The 23875-nt window shown below is 39.1% G+C and overlaps 6 protein-coding genes and 1 pseudogene across 7 annotated transcripts; 2 read left to right on the forward strand and 5 right to left on the reverse strand.

The window, feature by feature from the left end:
• Positions 1–718: 718 nt before the first annotated feature.
• LOC137715453 (uncharacterized protein At5g01610-like) lies at positions 719–1498 on the reverse strand. Its single transcript, XM_068454789.1, has one exon. It carries the CDS (start codon positions 1428–1430, stop codon positions 915–917), a length of 516 nt encoding a protein of 171 aa, XP_068310890.1. The 5' UTR covers positions 1431–1498; the 3' UTR covers positions 719–914.
• A 1508-nt stretch (positions 1499–3006) lies between these two features.
• On the reverse strand, positions 3007–3519 carry LOC137714666 (uncharacterized protein At5g01610-like). Its single transcript, XM_068453821.1, has one exon. It carries the CDS (start codon positions 3517–3519, stop codon positions 3007–3009), a length of 513 nt encoding a protein of 170 aa, XP_068309922.1.
• A 525-nt stretch (positions 3520–4044) lies between these two features.
• LOC137714668 (uncharacterized protein At5g01610-like) lies at positions 4045–4524 on the reverse strand. Its single transcript, XM_068453822.1, has one exon. It carries the CDS (start codon positions 4522–4524, stop codon positions 4045–4047), a length of 480 nt encoding a protein of 159 aa, XP_068309923.1.
• Positions 4525–6106: 1582 nt separating this feature from the next.
• LOC137715371 (exocyst complex component SEC15B) lies at positions 6107–9535 on the reverse strand. Of its 2 annotated transcripts, XM_068454675.1 has the most exons (2): positions 7078–9535; positions 6107–6397 (listed from the first exon to the last, which is right to left on the reverse strand). In XM_068454675.1, exons 1-2 carry the CDS (start codon positions 9469–9471, stop codon positions 6389–6391), a joined length of 2403 nt encoding a protein of 800 aa, XP_068310776.1. In that variant the 5' UTR covers positions 9472–9535; the 3' UTR covers positions 6107–6388. The 2 variants fall into 2 exon arrangements, with proteins under 2 accessions (XP_068310776.1, XP_068310777.1); XM_068454676.1 differs by lacking the exon at positions 6107–6397 and having other exon boundaries at positions 6989–9519.
• A 1318-nt stretch (positions 9536–10853) lies between these two features.
• On the forward strand, positions 10854–12708 carry LOC137715503 (large ribosomal subunit protein eL18y). The gene is made up of 4 exons (XM_068454849.1): positions 10854–10970; positions 11075–11164; positions 11269–11580; positions 12341–12708. Exons 1-4 carry the CDS (start codon positions 10968–10970, stop codon positions 12497–12499), a joined length of 564 nt encoding a protein of 187 aa, XP_068310950.1. The 5' UTR covers positions 10854–10967; the 3' UTR covers positions 12500–12708.
• Positions 12709–13982: 1274 nt separating this feature from the next.
• Positions 13983–16395, reverse strand: LOC137714082 (uncharacterized). The gene is made up of 3 exons (XM_068453370.1): positions 15903–16395; positions 14517–14755; positions 13983–14407 (listed from the first exon to the last, which is right to left on the reverse strand). The coding sequence occupies exons 1-3, from the start codon at positions 16365–16367 to the stop codon at positions 14161–14163; spliced, it is 951 nt and encodes a 316-aa protein (XP_068309471.1). The 5' UTR covers positions 16368–16395; the 3' UTR covers positions 13983–14160.
• A 2321-nt stretch (positions 16396–18716) lies between these two features.
• LOC137714669 (RING-H2 finger protein ATL5-like) lies at positions 18717–21629 on the forward strand (annotated as a pseudogene).
• Positions 21630–23875: the final 2246 nt, after the last annotated feature.

Consider the following 23875-nt stretch of genomic DNA (forward strand, 5'->3'; position numbering starts at 1 on the left):
AACCAGAATAATATGAAAGTGTAAGACTTCCAAGCGGAAAGAACAACACAAGCAATGTATCGCTTGTTTTGGCCTAAACCATATTGCATAAAGCTCTAACAATCAAGATACAAGCTTTTAACTCTCTAAAAGCCACCATAACCACCATATGCGCAACTGATACAACACAATTACGCCCTAAATTAATCAAACATAAGATCTAACAATCAAGTTACAAGCTTTTAACTCTCTAAAATCCACCATAACCGCCATAGCAAATCTATACAACACAATTATGCCCTAAATTAATCAAACATAAGATCCAACAATCAAGATACAAGCTTTTAACTCTCTAAAATCCACCATAACCACCAAATGCACAATCTATACGACGCTGTTATGCTGTAAATTAATCAAACATAAGCTCTAACGATCACGATACAGCTTTTAACTCTCTAAAATCCAACATAACCGCCATATGTGCAATCAATACAATGCTGTTATGCCCTAAATTAATCAAACATAGGCTCTAACAATCAAGATACAAGCTTTTCTCTCTAAAATCCACCATAACGGCCACTTGCGCAATCGATAAAACGCTGCTACGCGGTAAACTAATCAAACATAAGCTCTAACAATCAAGATACAAGCTTTTAACTCTCTAAAATCCACCATAAACCATATGCGCAATTGATACAACGCTGTTACGCATCAAACATAACTGCATTTTTTCCTTCACTTGAGACAACTGAACATACATTATCATTAAATCATTAATTTTCCACAACAAAACATGTCACAAACGCATAAACGAAAATTATTGAAAAGCATAAAATTCATAATCTTTAAGAAATCAAGGTGCGAACGAACACTGAACACTACCCGTAATTCCAAACCCCTAAAATCCTCCCTCCTCTACAGCCCCAATTATCAATTCAAATCGAAGAAACAAGAGGCATTTTAATCTTCCTTACTTGTCCGCCATTGACGCAATCCAACCCGCACCCGCACTGCGGGCACTCGTAAAAATTGTCGATCGGAAACGCCGCCGACGCTATCCCCACCGAGAACTCGAGGTTGTCGCCGCTCCGGGTGACCTCAACGATGTCGAGCCACAGGAACAGGACCTTGACGCTGACCCCGGTCAGCGAGGCGAGCTTGTTCGGGGAGATTGTGCCGGTAATGGTGGATTTGTACTTGAGCTGGTACGAGCCTTCCAGCGAGAAGCTGCAGGAGCCGTTCAAATACGCGCGGAATCGGCCGTTGCCATTGTCGAGCTCGTATCCGGTGACGCCCTTCGGGAGCAGACCCATCGGAAAGTTGAAGTCTTGGATTGCATCGTACACAGACCGCGAGCCGTCGCCGTTGGATGAGGCGGAGGCGGAGGCGCTTGATGACGTGGAGAACGGCGATAGGAGGACGAAGACGGCGAGAATTGGTGCGAGAGACATGATTTTTTTTCTTTTTCTTTTTTTCTCTCCGAAATTTTTTGTTTTGTTGTTTTGTTGTTTTGTTTTTCCGGGAAGTAGTCTTGTTTGGCACAGAGAGTCGGTTAGGTGGGTTGACTGACAGCCGTGGACAAGATAAATTTGGTTAGTTGAAACGACGACGTAGAAAGTGGGCACGTGGTGCTGCATTTTCCAAGCACGTGATGACTTTTGCGGTGACAAGAAAGACGCGCTAAGGATTCTCTGACCTTGTTTTTTCAGAATGAAAATCTTGTTGGAATTTTCTTTGTGAAGATCTAGAAAATATTTTAATTGTGTCTGTTTATTATATATTATACGATCAGTATTTGTCAAATATTGTTTATATTTAATTTTAAATAAAATTTTTAAAATGATTTTTGATCGCACGATGTACAATTATAATTAAAAAAATTTCAAAATTTTTATAAAGTGTATCCGAAAAGAACCTTCGTACGTTTTTTCCCCTCCTCTCCTATTTAATAATCAAGGAAAGTAAACTGTGGACCAACCATCTGATTTTCAATATAGGAAACAAGATTTACATATTTAAGAGAGAATTTTATGTTTTTTCGGATTTGATATGTGTTGTATAAAATTTATTACGTGAAATATAATAATATTGGTATTTTAATAAACACACGAAATTTAAGAATCAAATTTGTTATGAAAAGGTAATCTATTTTTCTTTCAAGTATTACATATTTCTTAATTTTTCTCTTCTTAATTATATAAATTCTAAAAAACACGTAGGAATTAGGAATCCAAATAATTCAACAGGAAAAATGATAAATACACATTCTTTTGTGTATCACGCACTCTTATGTCTTATTATCGTTGTTTTCGATTAATTCAGAGTGATACTATCTACACATTTTCATTTTTACTATTCACACCTTATTAATTTTAATTTTTTAATCTTCTTCAATTAATTTGATCCGACTATTGTAAATTAAAAGGTATATAAAAGGTAAAAAAAGAAAATATAAATACCATTATTCTTGATTATTCAATACAACAACCATAAATAAAATAGTGTAAGAAGCTAACATCCACTTTTTATGCATGTTGATAATTAACCTTTTTCTTCCTTTCTTTTTTTCTTTTTACCTTTTTGAATAAGGATGCTTTCAGGATTCTCTTTGTGAGGATCATGAGGATCCTCAAATCGTGTCCGTTCATCATACATCGTGCAGTCAGTTTTCGTCAGGTAAAAGTATTTAAAATGATTTTCTACCGCACGATATACGATGAACAAACATAATTTGAGGATTCCCAATATCCTCACAAAGAGGATCCAGAGAAGATCCTCACCCCACCTTTTGGCCTCAATTGCTAAACCTATAAGTCTGCAAGCCAAAATGTTTTGCAACAACCATTCAAACTAGTATACTCAAGTTCATAACCTTGGCAGCCTCCAGATCGGAGTTTCATAAATCATACAGAGAAGCAAGTAAACATTCACGAACAAGTGACATAGTCGTACATTTATTTATTCTCAAATCATATTTAATCTTAATTTTGATCCAACAACATCATTGCCCAAACCCACATTTTGGCACTAGAAAGCTAAAGACTGACCTAAAAGAGCAGACACCAAATTCTTAATCATTCTTTTCCCATTCACACAGTCGAAACCACAACCACAGGTCGGACTTTCATAGAAATTACTCACCGGAAAGTTTGCGGAGGCGATGCCGACCGAGAATTCTAGCTCATCGTCGTTACGAGTCACGGAGACAATGCTCAGCCACAGAAAGAGCACCCTAACTTGGATGCCACTCAAGCTAGAGATCTTGTCAGTGGTTATAACACCCGTTATGGTGGACTTGTACTTCAGCTTATACGAGTCGATGGTAAATGTACAAGTGCTGTTCAAGTGGACTGAGAACTTACCTGTGGAGGTGTCCAGCTCGTAGCTCACTACGCCTTTGGGGAGAATGCCCACCGGGGAGTCGTACTCCTCGAGGACTTCGTAAACCGTCAGCTCGTCGGCAGCGAAGGGCGAGGGGATCGAGAAAGAGAGCAGAAAGAAGAGAATTAGGCTTGGTAGCAGTGTTGCCCTTGGAGACATGGTTCGATCAAGTGTTTTGACTGTTTGGTTATGCAGTCTCTAATGGTAGTTGGAATATATAGAGAAAATTTGAAGGGCAAAACCAAGAATATTCCATCTAATTCGTTTGAACATTATTTGCATACAAGAAAGCGCCACTCTCTCATAGGCTAAATTTTTATTTTGATAAGCGATATTTGGAGACAAGATTCGAACACAAGACCTCAAATGCTAGAGAAAACACTATTAACTATTTGAGCTACAGTTCTCTTATTCTCGTAGACTAATTGGTTATTACGTATACAAGAATTAAAGCACTAAAGCTGAATATGAACATTCTTTAAAGCATGCTAAACAATTTACGGCTAATTAACGATATATATACATAGAGCTAGCCCTACTCTTACGCGGAGAATGTATGGATCGAGACACGCAGCTTTGACAAGTCTTTCTACCAGATACTACTGGGAGATGTCCAGCTTGCTAGTTTGCCACAAATATAATTCCTGCTTTGTTGACTCTTTTTTTTTTTATGCTAGGTTGGATCTAGGTCAGCGCAGTTCTACTTGTAGAGCTAGCTCTACTCTTACAAGCAAATCCACACCCACACTGCGGACTCTCCTCAAAGTTGTCAATGGAAAAGTCTGCTGAAGCAATCCCCACAGAGAATTGTAGGTCGTCGCCATCGCGAATGACTTCGACAATGTTGAGCCAAAATAATAGTATCTTAACACTGACGCCATCCAAATTTTTGAGCCTGCCCTTGGACAAAACACCAGTTATGCTGGATTTGTACCTGAGGTTGTATGAATTTTCAATGGAGAAGCGGCAAGTTCCGTCAAAATAAGCCTTGAAATTTCCAGATTCTCTGTCTAATTCGTACCCTGTTACTCCTTTGGGAAGAAGGCCGATCGGGAAGTCGTATTCTTGAAGCACCATGTATGCCGATGGGTTGTCGCCATAGGCGAACGAGGATGAGAGAATGGCCACGAGAACGGCAACGAGAAACACCATTGACGGAGCCATGAGTTCCAACTTGAAGCAGCTATTTGGTTTAGTAGAAGAAGTGAGCTATGGGAACAGACGGGACGTGTATATATCGATGTTGAGTGGGAGAATGCTTTTCATATGTGTTATTTGTCACCATTCTAATCAGTGGTTTGGGTATATTCTGTTGAACCACATCATCTGTATGACCAACACACTAACAATCTCACCAACGCTCACCTCCTGTATCCCTGTATTCTGGCCCCACCCACCGTGTCTTTAGTCACCAAGTGGCGTTTAAACCAAAGACTTTCTCGTTGGTCGGAGGTATCTTGATCAGATACATCCTGAATAATATTGGAAGTTACTAGTGTAACATCTATGCATGCATGGTTGTCAGCAGATAGTGATTGGCGAAACCTCACACATAATGCTTGCTTATCAGTCAATTCATCAATGAAGGGAGAGAGAATGACGACGTTGGAGATAAAAATTGCCTTCGAAGTTGTAAATTAAACTGGTTTTAGCATCGGTGTATCCTATATGTACTCTGGTTTATTCGAAGTATCTCATTGGTAACGCCGTTGACCCATCACACTATCAAAAGATCAACTAAAATGGCACTGATGTCAACTAAACGCCTCGCTAAGTTGCATTATCTAATCCTGAGTGAACGTGTGGTACTAGCTATCGACGCTTACTACTTCAGGCTCTCGCTCTCGCAGAGAGCAGCGTTCTTCGTAGCCCCCTGCCGCCGACTCCTACATCGCCGTTTCGTCGATCTCCTGAAGAACCAGGTCGGACTGTGAGCCGCCGACACCCAAATTTGAAACTCTTCATACATGTTGTTCAATTCAATTTATGACTTTGGGTTTGATTCATTTGTTAGGTTCGCTCCCATTTGTTCCACAGTAATTTCTTATTTCCTTGAGTTTTGCTTCCCGAAGAAGAACGGCTTTGAGAAAGAAACAATGGTCTTTCTTGTTTGATGGACATGATTTCGCATCTCTCTGCGAGGAAGAAAGGTTGATGACTGATGTTAATTTATTATTTTCTTACTTTTTAATTTTTTTAAAGGCAAAAGTAAATTAATAAATGGTCAAACAATGTTTTTGACAGCGCTATTCACATTTATTTTTACTTTTTTCATGAACTTTTGTTAGTTTTTTGCCATTAATTTTTATTTTTCAATTCAATTGATCTGACAAAAAAAAAGAAAAAAAAAAAAGGGATAAGTAAAAATGGATGGGTAGATAGCACAACCCTTTCGATAATTAATTAGGTTTTTAGAAATTGGAATAACTACAAAAAACAATTTAATAATAAAACAAAATGAATGTTTTTATTGTCCATCTTTTTAGGGTTCATTTGGATGTACTTTTAAAATGACTGAAAGTGCTTTTAGAAAAAATATTTTTAGGTTTCAAAAGCACTTAAACTCGTGAAGTGCTTTCTACAAGAAACATAAATTATGTGTTTATTCCAGAAAACACTTTAAGTGCTTTTTCAAGATTAATTGGCATTTTTACTAAGAATTGTTTCTAAATTTTTTTTCACTAAATACGTTTTCAATCATTTTAAAAGCACATTTAAACAAGCTCTTAGTCTTGCACCGCAACAAACTTTCACAATTCTTGTACATGTCAAGTCAATTCAACTTAGTCCTTAAAGTTGGTTTAGTACGAGATAATTAAGTACAACAAACTCACCCTCAACACGTAAGCTTCGAAAATCTAGTTAGATGGGCCAAAAAATGGTTATTTGCGAATAGATGGACTCACTTCTGATCCTCTGAACAATCCCCATAGAAACCAGAAGCAGCCCACTTATCATTTTTACCGTGACAAAAATTATCACTGTTGCTGGATCTTCCAACACCTCAAAACACTCGTCCTTTGAGAAATTATGCCATCTGCATATAATATTTGCAGGAAGAAGATCTTGATGTAAGACAGATTCAATAACATTACCAACCGATCCTCACTCCAACAAAAAAATCATCTCAAATGTACGCACGGAAACAGAACTGTATCAGTTTAAAAGATAAACGAGACTGGCTCCGATGGTAAGTAGAACAGTTACTCGAAGGTATTGCTTGTTGTCCGCCCCGACTGATTTCAATTTTCAGAGATATAAGGCAAATCTTAAACCACTTCAAGAAAAATAAATCATCAATACAATAACCAATGAGTAACTATGAACCTGATACATACAGAAGAATCTATTTGCATGTCCCGTGATACATTCCGAAGACAACAATTGGCATCCGCAAATAATTTGAATGTGCTTTTAAAATGATTGAAAGCGCTTTAGTGAAAATGTTTTCAAAGCCAATCTTTAGTAAAGATGCAAGTAAATCCTGAAAACGCACATTACTGGTGCTTCTTGCAGAAAACACTTTAAGTGCTTTTGAAACCCAAAAACATTTTCTCTAAAATCGCTTTTAGTCATTTTAAAAGCACATCCAAACGAGCCCAAAGTTAGGAACAAAAACGCTATGAAATAATTCCAATCACAATCAATAAGGGAACTTGTAGGGGAGGGGGGAAGGACAAGGATCATACGTACAACTATATAAAAAAATCAACTCACATCCTTGAGTCTTTTAATCAATGTATCTAGAGATTTCTTCTTCGGGTTCTGCCTGCCTCCCCGGCTACTAAAGGTTCCAAATAGCCGCTCTGAAGGATCCCTCAACTTTTCTGAAATAAGCACTACTTTTCTGTGGTCCAAGGTATAGTAACTCCTCTCCCTGATTACCGGATTAAGAAAATTCTCTGGATGATTGCTCAAGAGTAAATTAACTAATTGCCTCGACTCAGCAACTGCCGTTTTCAACTGATTTGCTTCCTCATCTGAGAGTAGAGGAGCTTGATTATCTGCAAAAGATTCCAACAATCGAATATCTACATCAATGCTCATAATTGCTTGTACGGTAAACCTCTTAACTGTGTCCCCAAGTAAAGCCCCGATTATCTTCTCCGATATGTGAGAAAGGACATCCTGCAAAACTCGTTTGAGAACCTGAGGAGGCAATATTTGCTGAGCAGTGGAAACCAGAGTTTCCAAATATATGATCACCTCGTTCACATATTCATTCCCATTCGGTAAAGGCTCATCAGCCATCCAGTTCACATTCTCAATCAACATCATGAAGCCATCCACTTTTTGTTTAAGCAACCCAGAGAGTGTGTCTTCAGCTGCATCACGGGCTTTGCATAGAGGAAACTGCCTCCTCCCTCTCTCCACCATTCTCAAGGGAACACCAGAAAGCTGAGCAGCATGTCGGAAGAAGAAATCGCAAGCCCGCTCTATGACAGCCATATTAGCCGCCACCTGCATTGCCTGGGAGACCCCATGGATAGACGTACTGATAAACTTCAAAAGAGTCCCATCCAAATCCTCACTTAACAGCCTATCTAAATACTTCTTCACAACATCAAAGAAATCAAGCTGCCCGCCATACGACATGAAACTCACAGAATCTTCAATAAAAGACCTTACAATGCGGCAACAATCAGGCACTGTCGAACTAAATGGTGCAACGTAAGGAAAAGCCGGTATGATATCAGACGTCTGTATCTGAAACGAAAGCACATTCATGGAATACTCATACTCTTTCTTCATCAACATCTGATCGAATTTATCAGCGGAAAGCGCTTCAGCAATCTGTTTACGACAATCTGACAACAAGAGCTCATGGTACTTATCCCTATGTTTGCTCAGAACATCAAGCAAGGGGTCAACCAAATATCCGTAGCGACGCAATGTTACACCTAACAGGCTCACATAGTCCTTAATCAACAACAAATGGTTGGCAGTTTGCATCCTAGAAAACTGATCCTCTAAAACAGCACACATTTTACTCACAGCAGTTTCCCACAAATTCTCAACCTCCAATTTCGATACCAAACCGCCACCGGTCCTCACAATTCGATCCTCAACGATGAAAAATCCGGCGATTTGGGCAAAGAAAGTTTGATGCGATTCAAGAAACGGAGTCATGGAAGATACCTGAAAGTCGGAAGTGAGCTGAAGCTTTCGATTCTCGTAGTAATACTGCTTGAATCGGTCTTCAAGCCCTAGAGTCTGGTGTATATGATAAGCTCTGTACAAGGGAGTCAAATCAAATCCACCTCCGCCATTCAAACCGTCATCTCCAACCCCACCGCCGCCGAGTCCGTCGTCGTCCTCTTCCTCCAAAGCGTACACACAGTCTCTGAGGCTGAGGCGGCTCTGCTCCTCCGCTTGCCGCTGCTTGATTCTCAGATCCTCTTCCCGTTGCCTCGCCGATGAAGCTTGACCGATCGCCAATTGACCCAGGTTCCGACTCACCACGCGGATCTCCACCAGCCAATCGCCGAACTGCTTGCTGACTTTCCGTTCGATGTGCAACCGAATATCTGGAATCTTCTTCTCCAGCATCCGCTTCAGCGTAGACGACGGCGTTTTGACCAGGAACTCGGACTCGATTGTGTCGACGCACTTGAGCGCCATGTAAAAGTTGCTGTTGGAAAGATGGTGATTGGATCGGGAGCAGAGCTCCAACAAACGACTACAGTTTCGGACCGATTCAAGCGCGAGGTTGACGTTTCGGGAAACGTTTCGGGCTTCGACGAAGGCGTCGAGGGAGGAAAGAAGAGGGAGGCCGACGGACTGGAGCTTGGCGTTGGAATCGGAGAGGGAAGACTTGAGGGAATCGACGTCGGAGAGGAGAGATCGGAGGTCGTCCACGGCGAGGATGAAGTCTTGGTAGTGGGCCTTGCAGACCTCCTCGATTTCGGACTCCTTGGAGCGGGAAAAGTGGCGGAGGTGCTGGAGCAGCGTCTCGGGCTTCCCGGAAGTAAAGGCCTTCCTGACGAATGGGCCCACATCCTCGCCGTTACAGATGGCGGAGGAGAGGAGCAGCTGGTCGAGTTTTTCAGCAGAGTCGCCGTTTTCCGCAGCGGACGGAGCCACTTTCCGCCGAGATTTCGTGTGCTGCATCGTGGCGATGTGAGAGAACAGGGCGGGGAGAGGATTTAGGAAAAATGGAAGAGGGAGAGAGTGGGGTAGTTATTTGGACATTTGGGGATTTTTCGTTGTTTGACGGAAATGCCACCCCTAACCAGGGAAATATTATGTGGAGATTGAAGGTAGTAGGTGCTGGTGGTTGATTGCTTGTTGTGGGTACTTTCGTAATTAGGAAGATAGTAAAATTCAGCGGCGGTTCTGACAGAGCAGTGTCTGACGACTCGGGTGGTAAGAGTGGACCGGTCATGACTGGAGCCTCCCTTCTTTTTTTTTTTTTTTTTTTTTTCCTTCGATTAAATCATATTAATATTTTATATTAATTTTTTATAGAGATAAAATGTAAAGTGTGAGAGGACGGGGGGAAATGAGATAAGAATAGGAGCGAAAAAAATCCTGCTCCCATGACCAGAGGGAGGTTGATGAGAAAATTAGGCCATCTCTAATCTAACATGCTAAATATAACGATGTTCAGGATTTTAACTGCAATTTTTTTTTTAAAACAAATGATATTATTCACATGAAAAAGGAGGAGTGGACTTAGCCTCACGAGAACTAGAAATAATGCGATTCAAATTTTCCTTTAACGAGAATCAAATTTAAAATCTACTTACGAGTAAAGAGAAATATCACTTGACCGTATAGTAGGTGACGCAATAATGTGGTTCAAATTTTCCTAAACCCTAAATACCACTTGACCGTAGTACTAGGTGACGCAAAAAAATTTGAAATTAACAGTGTCAAACCATATTCATATATTATCTCCAACTGAAGCTCCTTAATAATTTATTTAAGTTTCTACTTTAAATTTCTTGGTTCATTTATTGTTGGATGTTTTTACATTTTAACCGTTAAATTTGAATCAATTATTGTAACTGAAGAGTTAGACCTCAAAAAAGGGGTTAAGAGGGGGCTACATTTGAGCAGTCTGATGTCCTTTTAGCCAAATAATTACCTGAGAACTCCAAAAATTATAGTCCACCTATTAGTTGAAGATGAATTGTTGGAAAAATCAGACCAATTTTGACTTTTGAACCTTTAGCTCATTCTATTGAAAATTTATATATGTTTTTGGGATATGCTATCCACACATCATTTTTTACTTTTCACACACTTACTTTTAATTTATGTTCATTGACCTTCTTCATTTCATCAAATCCAATGCCCAAAAATTAAAAGGATATATGAGAAGTAAAAAAAAGTATGTGTAGATATCTCACCATATTTTTTAACCTCTTATTTAAAAATGAAATAAAATTCCGTGTCAACAAAAGTAATAAAAGAAATTATTGCATGTGGTCTCGTGGGCTTAAAGAACAAGAGAAACAAACAAAGCCCAAACCCCTTAAAACTGCATAGAAAAAGCCCCATTTTATATATAAAAACCTAAAGAAAAAACCAAGTTTGGCTTTCCCTGCAAATAAACCCTACACCCGCCTCTCTGCCTCAAGAGCATCAAAGCAGCAGCCGCAATGGTAATCTCTTCCTCCAAACCCTAACACCGCCGTCTCCATTTTCTCCTCCTCCACTCTCTCACTCTCTCTGACTATCTCTCTCCTCCTCGTGTCTGTATTCGCAGGGTATCGATTTGGTCGCCGGTGGCAAGAGCAAGAAGACCAAACGGACAGCCCCAAAGTCCGATGATATCTACCTCAAACTCCTCGTCAAGGTCCTCCCTCGAATCCAAATGTTTCTGGGTTTTTGTTATTGTTTGTGTTTATGTTTCCGAATTGTATTTTATGGGTATTTATGTTTTTGGATCTGCGTTTTCAGCTGTATCGGTTTCTGGTGAGGAGGACCGGCAGCAAGTTCAATGCCGTGATTCTGAAGAGGTTGTTCATGAGCAAGGTGAACAAAGCCCCTCTGTCCCTTTCCCGGTTGATTAAGTACATGACCGGAAAGGAGGGTAAGATTGCCGTGGTGGTCGGGACTGTGACCGATGACATTCGCGTTTACGATGTTCCTTGCCTGAAAGTGACCGCCCTCAGGTTCACCGAGACCGCCAGGGCTCGGATTGAGAAGGCCGGGGGCGAGTGCTTGACTTTTGACCAGCTGGCTCTCAGAGCTCCTCTTGGCCAGAACACGGTACGTCGATTTGATAGTTGCATTTGGTTTGCCTTATATGTGAATTGCAATGTTAGGAGGCTGTGTTTAGTTATCGAAATGACATGCGAATTCGCGGGATGGTTTAAATTGGTATTGAGTATCATAGCTGGGTTTGATTGTTCAATTATGCGTTCTTGCCTCCAAATGTGCACAGAAAACTTGCGGAACGGTAGAATCTGATGGAAAGTAACATGATCTTGTAGTCATTTAGTCATAAGCCATTTAAAATCGAAGAATGGGGCAAATGTTTAAAACCTGTGGTAATTATACTGGGTTCATAGAAATGGTTACGTTTGGGTTTTGGGTCGTGCCGGTATTGGTGTGCGATATGCTATGATGGCAACCTTAGCGTGGTAGATAGTTTACATGGATTTAGTTTAGTGGTCGTCATGTAGTTGACTGTTTCATGGTGATGAGAATCATGAACTACGTGCTGCTGGATGTAGGAACCATTACGTACTGAAATGAATAGAAGGTGCAAGATAGTGGTGGGTAGAATTAAGAGCCATCAGCAATACTTGGTTCTTGTTTTTGTTGTATGCTTGTGGAACTTTCGAGTTTGTTCCATTGTAAAATAACATTACAAATCTACAAGAGTATATTGTTTTGCGATACGAGACTCATTCCCTTAGGCCGTTCTATGTTCTAATAAATCTATTTCTATTGATCATTTTTTGTTTAAGGGAATGTGTGAATAAAAGGGTTCCGTTGACTGATAAACGTTAATCTTTTTCTGCAGATTCTTCTTAGAGGACCTAAGAATGCTCGTGAAGCTGTGAAGCATTTTGGACCTGCTCCTGGTGTTCCACACAGCCACACCAAACCCTATGTGCGATCAAAGGGCAGGAAGTTCGAGAAGGCCCGAGGAAAGAGAAACAGCAAGGGTTTCCGTGTTTAAGCTTTACAAAAGGAGTTATATCCCTATTTTCAGTCTTGCTTTCTTCACTTTGTGTTTTTGGTGGAACTCTTATGTTATCTATAGCTTACCTTCATCTGTATTTCTTTATTCCCTATGACTGTTTTAGCTTCGAGAGGAAGATCTTTAGATGTTTGAAGGATTAATGGCTACTTTAAGGAATGTATGCTATATGTTAAGATTTTGTTGAATTCGATTTTGGTTCTCAACTACACGTGATCTTAATATTTTTGGCGAAGCAAACTTGGGTTGATCGGTGAAATTTTTTCCGTAATCTTTGACAAATCTAACCAACTTATGCGATGCCTGTTAAAAGGCTGTGTCGAAATGAAAAAAGGGCCTCTGGTGCGAATTAGATCCCACCTTGCCCCCCTTTCGCGGACAAAGATGACGAATTCTGATACATCGTATCCTAGAAAGGGACTGAAGGAGATGAAATCTGCAGCTCCCCGCCGTGACTGGGCAGTGCTGAAATCTGCAGCTACTGCCGGGACAGGGCGGTGTGGAACTCTTAGAGCAACTCCAGCGTATCAAGGCCCCTTAGGGCAACTTCCTATTGAATAGCTTTCAGACTTCAGTGAACAGTAACTGCCTTTAACGAACAGTAATTACTTTTTACATCTCCACTCCTAAACTGAATAGCCATGGTAATATGCAATAAAATATTAGTATTTTTTATTTTATAAAATAATAAAAAATAATTTTATTTCAAATTTCGGATATGATTTTTAATTAGGTCTCGTTGTATCACGTTTCATTACATACTAAATTACAACCCAAAATATTTGAGAAAATATAAAATTGTGGTGTAAGGTGGAAGATAATGATAAGATATTTATAGAAAAATTAAATTTTTTTTTAATTTTTAAAATTTTGGATTTTTTTTAATTGTTTACATTTTTTAAAAATTTTATTAAAAATTTTCATTTTTTTATTGCTTTTTTACATTTTTTTTTATTAATTTTATAATATGGTTGATGTCATTCTGACGTTAGCCATGCATCATATGGCCTCAGGCTCTTGGGCCACCAATTTGAACTGGGCCTCTCACTCGGGCCCTCCTTGCCCAACCGCTCGCATGGGCTAGAGAAGGTAGCTGGGGCTATTGGATCATCAAAGTCGCCGGTCCATCAGGCTCCAGCTCCTGCTGGAGTTGCTCTTAGGATCGGCAAGAAGTCTGTTAGAATCATCTCCACTACTAGTTATGCCTCCCTGCCAAAGCATTCTTCCAAGTTCCAACCGAGTAGTTTTACCATCTCATGAGCCTCGGACGGTTTACAAATCACGGTGCCATGCGCTCTAGTTCGTCTTTTTGTGATATAGATTGGCATCTTGCTATCGGGGGCTAGGTTCTTTCTAATCGCTTCGAACGAGAGGTTAGGTGCAAGTAGTAGTCCAATTACTTGGTCCCGGTGTAACAGAGAAATGAGGCCACCAGCATAATTGAAAGACGGAACAAGCTCTGCATATTATTACATGATTGGGGTGACAATTACAGAACAGGCAAACCCGAAGGACGAAAACCTCAAACACAACTAATTTCAGACATCATCACCCTAACCTGTAAGGGCGTAGAAGAAACTCTTCAACTGCAAAGAGAAACAAACTAAAGGACGCTGGCGTGCTCATCTAGTTAATGGAAATCAGAACTTCTTGATGAAGTCGTAGACATGCTGACTGACTTCGTCTGGCTTTTCCTGGTTAATGAAGTGAGCTGCATCTTCCATCACAACCACCTCTTGCAGAAACGCCACATCTCTCTTGAACCCACCTTTATGTATGTAGTTCTGGATACCTGGAATATGATAGGTGATGTCCAGGTCCCCCACGATAAACTTAACCGGTACCTTGATTTGTAGCCCCGTCCATGGTCCAGTAAGCTCCCAGGTTCTGCAACAACCAACGAACAAAGTACAAAATTACTTCTTCAATCTTAAGAAAGAACCATGCTTTTGATAAATCGAAACGAATTCACAAGGGTATGTACAATTGTACATACAAGTTCAAAGCTCGATAGTAGTTCAATCCCCCAGTAAATCCTGTCTTGCTGAACTTGCTGGCAAAATAGTTAACGTCCTCTTCTGTCAGCCAAGCGGGCAAGGTCACTGGAGCTGCCCAAGATTTTAATCCTTGGTCCTTTGGTATGCATGGAGGCTTTGGACTGCGGCCGGTGAGAAAACGTTTCATGACCGCTGCAGTATCAATGCTATCGAAATCTTGTTCGATCTCTCCCGGTTCCTATAACACAAACAACAATTTTTTTTTTTTCAATTTATAAGTTAAAATAAGCATTTGAGTAACAAGAGCGATGCCGCAACAAAATCAGGAAGTAACAAACTTGAACATATTCAGTCCTTGACATTAACAAGGTTACAAATTAGTCCCAAATGGGTCAGATTAATTAATCTCCAACTGTCTTTAGCCGACGAATTTTCAGCATTGAAAATACTCCATAACATGAAAATGAATTGGCTATGATTAATCGATCTTCTACTTTAGAGTAATCTAAACCACGGGAAGGGGAATCACATCCGCTATGGCCAAATGTGGCTATGCCCATGTCTGCAAAACCAAAATTATATAGCTAAACAATAGCATTCAGTAATTCTGAATGCCTGAGCAATACTAACAATAGTAAAATGTATATTCCATGAAAGTTATACCATCTTGGTAAATATTGAGATTTGACTATCTCCGTATGAAATCAAACAATTTTAGAACTTTACTATGTTTAAGCCCTTACATTAGAAAGAGATAAACCAAAAACAGCCAAAATAACAGAACTTCCTCTTTTGTGTAGAGAGAAAAAGGGAAATTGGAAAGATTTGTTACTATGCACTACGGTCGGTGGGATTCCCTCCGCCTGTAAGTGAGAGCAGGGCAGATGGACAAAAGGACCAAGGTGGTCCCAGGACTGCCGGAGTTGAAAAATATACATGTGATACATGTGAAGTCTTCCGAGAATATCGAATATTTGGTATGGATTTTTTTTGTGCCGACCAAATGATTGTGATGTAATGTTTGCTAGCCATATTCCAACAGGTTGGGCACAAATTCTGTAAATATCAATCATCAAATTGCTTCACCATATGTTGATATGTCGTATCTATTGACATGTGCGGTACATGATTTGGTTGACAACAACAAATTCTTGGACGAAATTCCTAACTTGTACTTTTAACACTGGGACCTAAGAATTCGAACGCTGGATCCACTTCGTGGGAGGTATGAGGTTTGACTCCCACGAGTTAGATAGCTGATGTGTAACTTAGTCCAAATCCTGCGTCTTAGTGTGCAAATATATTGTATTACAATAATTCGCAAAAGGGTTAAAATTTCCAGATCAGGACGAAGAAGAAACTAAAAGTTAAAGGAATCTGATTACCTGAAACCTGCAAATGTAGTAATCGTCGCCAAACAGTGCCCTGAAAGTATCGATAGGCTTTCTTTTAGGGTTCCTGGGACTGAAAGCCACGCTCATGTTGACCAAGGCCTTGACACGGTCGGGCCGGAACAGGCAGAACCACCAGGCCATGACGGCACCCCAGTCGTGGGCGACCAGGAAGACTTGGTCAATACCCAGATGGTCAAGCAGCCCGATGAGGTCGCCGACTATGTGCATGGCCGTGTAGGACGTCGGAGACGGTGGCGCGTCGGTGTCACCGAAACCTCGGAGGTCGGGGGCTATGCAGCGGTATCCCAAGGAAGACAGAGAGAGGAGCTGGTGGCGCCAGGAGTACCAGAGCTCCGGGAATCCGTGGAGGAAGAGCACCGGTGGGCCCGTTCCGATTGAAGCGACGTGCATGTTTATGCCGTTTGTGGGCACCATCGTGTGCTCGATGTTCTCCATTGTTGACACTCTGTGTGTTTCTTGGTCTCTGTTTATCTTCTCTTTTGTGCTTGGTCTGGTTTTGTGGGTATATATATGGATGAAAATGAATAGGAAATTAGCTTTTCAGTTCAAATTCTAAAAATGTGAGCTATCTTTTCTATTTGTTTTTTTTTTATGTGCTTTTTTCACTCATCATTTTTATTTATTAAATAGATTTTAAAAAATTAACTATTTTAGTTGTATTATAAGAATTTTTTTTAGTACCTCTATATTTTTACACTAAAGATTGGGGAGTTCGGTTAAACCACATAATGGACAACTTAATTTGATATTGAATTCACAATCCACGAGATTTGAACCTAAGACCTCTCGTTATTTCATGGACACGCACGATCCTTAACATCCTCTAAGCTTTTTCTTAATTTAGTTTTTCGTCGAGACCAACTAGGTTGTGGTCATATTCGCTAAATTTTAGGGCACAACATACGTGCAACATAACTAGTGAACATTCCTGCTTCTCATATTAAGATGTAGCTATGCACACCATATGCACATTATAGAAAAAATTCACAAATTTATGCAATTGGACACTGGAACCACAAATTGTTCTATCCCAGTTTCGTAGCACGTCAAAACCCAAAATTTATTCCACAACCCATAGGCCTTAACATGAAACACAAGCCCTAATTTAACTTCAAAGTATTAATTTATCTTACAAACAACCTATTTATTCCATAAATCATTGATGAAGGAACTTGGAACTAAACATCCTACCTTACTATATCTGCCGAAGTTTCAATCGTCAGAAAAAAAATGAAACTTTCCAGCCAAAACAAAAAATATAACATTCTAATTACATGCCAGCTCTTTTCAGATTTCAAAGATAGTTGATTCGAAAAAAATCCATCAGTACTCTTCGGATCCTACCAACGGATTAGGATTCTTTTCGGGTCCCTTTCATTCGTACTCTTCGGATCCTACAATTATGAAGCTGAAGAGATAGATATGAAGAATTGAGAAGACGATGAACAAAAGTTTGAAAGTGAATAGAAAATTAATTCCTGACCCACTCCAAGCATTCATAAGTTAGTTTCCCGAATTTATGAGCTTAGCATGCAATGGTCAGTTGTATGCCTAATAAGCTAATACTACGTGTCAAAATGGCAACACCGTTCTGTCGCTACCACCAATACTAATAAAGAGACCTTCAAACCATTGTCCCATCATGGCGAAGCAGGATAGGGTTGCCCGGACAGGCAAATATGCGGTAGATAGAGTAATCAATGCGAGATCAACTTGTATAACACAAGTGTACCGTCGTGATAGCATGTTGTTTTAATAATATAAATATATGTAAAGAGAAACTAATACATGTTTTTGAATATGGCATGGGGCATTACCATATACGACTCATTTCATATAATTATTTCTCTATCAATACACATTATGTAAACATTAATAGACTGAATTGAATAAAGAGTGACCTCGAGCCAATAAGACTTTCATTTGCAAGGGTCGGAGGAGGAGGAACTTCTATCGAACAACTTTACTCTTGTTTTGCAAACACCACAATTCGAACACGTAATATTTTGAACAAAAAAGAACAACTATTTCATTGCACCAAGGCTTGCCTTCAATTTACTGAATTGAAAGCATTCAATATCTTCTTAGGTGACAGCGGTTATAGGCACTTAATAGTTTATGGCCAGGATACCACCCAACACACAAATTATTTGAAGTTTAATGCATTCATATGATTTTGCAGAAGATAAAATTAGGTTCGTGATTTATGCACATTCAGTATTTGGCCCAAACCCACATGTATCGGGCCGGGTTCAGACTTGATTTCACTTGAAAATCTGATGAGGTTATGTTGGGGAAGTGTATTTTGGCCCAAATCAATTTAATGAGCATAGGCATCCCATCCCATCTGTACTACTGCAGTTATTGACGCAGGCCTATTGCATAGTTTAGTCCTTTGTTGGACTGAAAAGATATTTCACAATACATCGAAATTTCGAGTTTGATTTTTATAAATTGAAATAATAATCACACAGTCAGTCGAAAAATTTAGCTTCTAATAATTTTTTTTTCTTTCAATTATATAATAACATAGTACACCACCTCATATTTCGACCATACTGAAACATTTTTCTGACATGCATGCATATAAGAGAAATAACTTTAGCAAGAGCAGCTAGCTTTCGTCGGCACATATGCATGCCCAGGTGCTGAGGCTCTTAAAAACAACCCACCAAACTCAAAGTCCCAAACTTTATCAGTCATCACTACCAATTGCAGAGCCAACAACCCTTCCTCTTCCCCCATAACTTAAGCCCCATCCTTCTCCTTTAAGTTTCAAACACAATGTTTGAAAACTCACCCACTCCATTGATCCACAAACCCACCCACTACGCTTTGAATGGCAAGATCATGCTCTGCTGAGTCATCATTCTATTCGTTGTAGTTTCCACCATCGCTTGCTTCTAATAACATAAATGTTAGTATTGTTAGAAGGGTATTATTGTAATCGGGATATATAGCTATATAAGGGATTGTATAGCTAGTATTTCATTAAGTTCATTTGTATACATTTTCTTCATTCAATCAATAAAATCTCTCTGGTTTTCTCTCTATCACTTTTCTCTTCCTTTGTACCAACTTCATCTTTTACAATGTAGTTAATATGGTATCAGAGCCACCAAGGCTCACGCCATGGATCTTGGTGGTCGATTCCTCTTCTTTCTCTCTTAATTACTTTCTTTCGTTTCCGCGTATTTCCGTATTCGTAATACAAGAGCTCTTTCTTCCTTTCTTTCTCTGTAAACTTCTCTGAGATTTCACATAGATTTTCTTTGATTTCATTTGGGTTTCACTGCAAATTTTGACTGGGGCTTCAAGCTCGAGCAAATTAGGCTGCTGAAGAAAGATTTTCCTGGAAGCAACACAGGGTTGCTTAATCTCTACTCCGAGAGTTGAACCTGCTTCCCCGGCTTGGCTAGTCAGGCAACTATGGGCCGCTTGATTATGTTGTCAAGCATGGCAGCGTCCATTGCTCCTTACCTCTGCGATGCCATTCGATTGGGTTCTCAGATCCTCCCTCGAACGGCTCGGATTTCTCCTCGCAAGAAACCCTAGAAATCCCAACTGCGAAAAAGGGTTAGTCTGATCCTTGTTGATCTTTCATTCTTCCGCCGCATGATTTGTAGTTGATTGGTTCTTGTGGACGATTTGCTGTTCTTGGTGGAGTTTCTTGGTGCTAGAATTATGGGGTTTCAGTAGAGCAAAGGTCTGTGCATTCTACCTGTTTGTTGATTTGTGTCAGTGAGAATTTCTTTCTGTTTGATGAATTCCAAGGCCAATTGTCATCGTCAACTAGTTTTCTTGTTGGTTTCTTGAAGAATTGTTGATTGTGGAGGCTTAAAGATTTGGTTTTGGTTCAATTTCTAGTGCAGATCAGGTGATTCGGTTCTTCGAATTCATGCATATGTCTATAATATTGTTGAGACGATTTACTGTGTTCTGGGTAGTGCAATTTCTGTGATGCCTTCGATTTCTGCAAAATCAAGGGTTTTTGTGATAGTTGTGATCTTGAGATTTTCATATGATGAAGTGTAGTCTGGTGATATGATGTATATTCATCCCAAGAAAGTGTCATTCCTTCTTGGTTAAGTGTAAATTCTGGGAAGTGCACAAGAGTATCAATCTCTTGTTATATCAGATTTGTTTTACTGTAAAAGAAAGTGTCAGTCTTTCTTGGTAGAAATCGATATAATTTTTTGTTAAGTTTCATGTCAGTGAAGTGAAAAGGAGTGTCATTCTCCTTGGTTGTTTTGGGTTCTTGGAGTGTCATTCTCCTTGGTAGATTTAGTTTCTTGGGAATGTCATTCTCCTTAGTTGATTTGGTGCCAGTCTCTGTAAAGCTTCAGTTAGTTCACGATATTTTTTTTTTGTTTTGCTCCAAGTCCTCTGTAGATGACAAAGACTTCAACAGATTAGGATTAGAAATTGTACTGTGCAGAGCATTTTTAGCAGCAACATAAATTTTAGCAAGCCTCATGGGTTGATCAATTGAGCTCTCTGAAATTCCTGGTGAAGAGTAATTAATTATTCCACAGAATGTTCCACATCCTTTGAAATTACAGAATGATGGTGTATCGGTGGAGTAATTTCACTCCCCGAGGAGAGTAATCGACTATGGTATTTGTGGATCCGTGTAATGGTTTTCTTTTGCCAGCACCTCAGATGAAGCATCTGGTGGAAATGAGGGCCAAATTGCAGGCTTAGGCCAGGGAAGCATGTTTAGTGAAGCACTATTTCCTGCTCATTAATGTCAACAACTCCAGACTATCATACACTGTTCCAAACGGCATAAGACAGGGGTTTGGGGTTTTATGCAGTGTTTAGCTTCATAACAATAATTGCAGATGTATTTACCAAAGGATTGCACAGTCCAATGTTCTTGAAGCATTGCAGACATCTTGGTCTTGCAGTTCCATATTAGTTTCAGCGCTCTAGCTACTTCAAACTTCACTTGGTCCCAAGTTCAGTTTGAGGGGGGAGTAATAACATAAATGTTAGTATTGTTAGAAGGGTATTATTGTAATTGAGATATATGGCTATATAATGGATTGTATAGCTAGTATTTCATTAAGTTCATTTGTATACATTTTCTTCATTCAATCAATACAATCTCTCTGGTTTTCTCTCTATCACTTTTCTCTTCCTCTGTACCAACTTCATCTTTTACAATGTAGTTAATAGCTTTCATAGGACCACAGCTCCGTCGTAACGTCCGCTACTTCTTCCACCACCGCCGCCGCCACCAATGACGTCTTCGCAACCACCGCTCTTTTACCTCCCTCCTCGAAACCACTCTCTCTTCAATTACCAATCCAAAGGCCTTAGATCCCTTTCTTCTCAAAACCCTACCTCCTTGCACTTACTTTGCCACCACCACTGCTACAGAAAACGCCCTTATAGCGCCCCTGGAGTGCGTAGTTTGCTTATCGGACTTCGAAAACCAACAGTAAGGCCATGTACTGCCCAAGTGCAACCATGCCTTCCATATCGATTGTATCGACACTTGGTTTCAATCGCAGTCTAATTGCCCACTATGCAGGGCGCCGATTCAACCCGATATTCTAGATTCTAAGCCAGAGATTTCGCCCGAAATATCAATCAGTGAATGAACCGGCCGGTTCGGAGCAAGGGAAGAGTGAGGGTAAAATGGGTTTTTCGAGACTTGCGTCGTGGACGAGTATATCACCGGAACACTAGTGTTGACTTTGGGAGGAGAGCAAAGTGTTGGACCGCACAGGGCCCTAAAATTTAAAAGGTTCCCAAAACAATTTCATATCTTATATACATAGCATTATTATATCTGAATGTGATAAAAAAAAAATTTCAAGTGTCCTACAATATTACAAATTATACTTGCGATCAATCATGTTGCATGAAAGTTAAATGAGTTTGCTTTGATATGTATTGAAAGTGGTTTTGTAGACAAAATTGATTATGAAGGTTTACTTGATGAGTTTGAGACAAAGAAGAACTATTTTTAAGTGAAACTTCAATGCTGGATTTTTTGAAGCTTTTGTTCATTTGGTTTCTTAAGATTGAACTGATTGTTGATTATTTAGTAATATTGTAATATGGTTTCTTAAGATTGAACTGATTGTTGATTATTTAGTAATAGAATATCTCCAAAGGAGATGTCAAATATAGTATGTCAAAATTTTATTTGATGACTGATGTGGCAAATTGAATACAAATGCTAAATTCTCTTCTTTTCCAATGGATGTATCAAATATTTATTTTATTATTTTATTGGACCTAGAGTTACATTATCTATTAAAAAATAATCAAAATTAGTTTTAGTTTTTATTCTATTGATTGTTAATGGGACCCATGCATTAAAAATTAAATAAAATATATTTGACTCATTCTTTATTTGCGGCCAAAAAAGACAGTTAGAAAGTAAGGAGTCAAATGACTCACATGCCGCATCACATATGACATATCCATTGGAAAACACTTAAATGTCTTTCAATCCTATTTGGTATATTTGACATCTCCTTTGAAGATGGTCTAATATGGTTATTTTTTTACGTTTATTTACATATATTAATATTTGAAAACTGTTATTAGTGTGAGTTCAAAAGTCATCACTTTTAGTTATTGTTTTTTAGTATCAATACATTGTTTAATTTTTTTTAAAAGACGGTTTTAAGAAGGGTCCTATGGGGGAGGAAGCCATTCAGGAAGGTGGTTGGGGTATTTGTGGAGGAGGTGCCTAACCGTATCAGTTTTGGTTCACCAAGAAACAATTACAGTGGACAAAAAAGTTCGGGTTCGTGAATCGCGCACCCAGATTCTGTCCTTAAAGAGGATTTGGAGCATAGTGATTCAGAACAATCTGATCCATTTGGATTTTGGTACTTTGCACTTGGCAGTGCAATGGGGAAATAATCTTATTGGCGCTTTTGTTTTTCTTTGGCAGCGTTTTGGTACACCTTGTGATTGTATTGTATAATTTGTTTGTATACAAAGTGTATACACTAACTCATGTAGTCAAGCAATATTCTTTTCTTAAAAATAATGTTTTTGTTTTTTATTTTCACGTTTGAGTTTTATACAACCCGGTTTAGGTATCCGAGATATTGATCTTATGATGCTTTCATCATTATTAATAAATTATCATTTGCCAACATTTATTGTTTTTTTAAAGGTTGTTTTGCCTCATTTTAATTATCTTGTTTGAATGAAACTTGAATAAAATTCACAAGCAAAGAGTTCACGTCACACCTTGAATTTGGCACAAAGTAAACTTAAGTAGGTGATATTTCACGTTACTTTAAAAAAAGCAAAAATTAACTATTTTAAAGTCTCCAAAACTGAATGTAAACAATTTCGTTACCACTAAAAATAAACCTCAAAATGAAACTACAAAGGTTCGAAAATCTAGAATAAAAGTACAAAACATCAACGTACACTGTGTTGTCAAAACAACTACAAGAACATCTAATGTCTTCCAAAATGAACTCAAATCTTCTACAACTCTTTAAAAACATCCTAATCATGTCAGCTTCTCACCCAAGCTGATCTAAAAGGGACGAAATGATTCGAATGGAAGATCAAAGGAGTTAGATTCAAGAGCTGCAATACAATGAACACAAGATTTTAGTGAATCAATAACAATACAATTAGGTTATGTAATTCCTCAACCGTAAATCTAATGAAGCCTTATTCCCATGGTGGTCACATGAGCCTTATTACCAAATGATTAAAGGTCTAGACTCTTTCAGATGATTCGAACGAACTGAATCAACCACATGTTCAGATGATATTCGATGTTCGATTACAAACACTTTAAACAATGAAACAAAGGCAATGGCATCTGAATCAACAATCAATTGAGGTTCAAATATCAATGGAGGAAGCTGAAAACTGAATCACAATACAATAATAGTAGCTCAGAAATTCAGAATGATGGAAACAAAGCAATGCAAAGCTAATAACACAAG

This window comes from Pyrus communis, chromosome 14 (assembly GCF_963583255.1).
Source record: "Pyrus communis chromosome 14, drPyrComm1.1, whole genome shotgun sequence".
Taxonomy (NCBI): Eukaryota; Viridiplantae; Streptophyta; class Magnoliopsida; order Rosales; family Rosaceae; genus Pyrus; species Pyrus communis.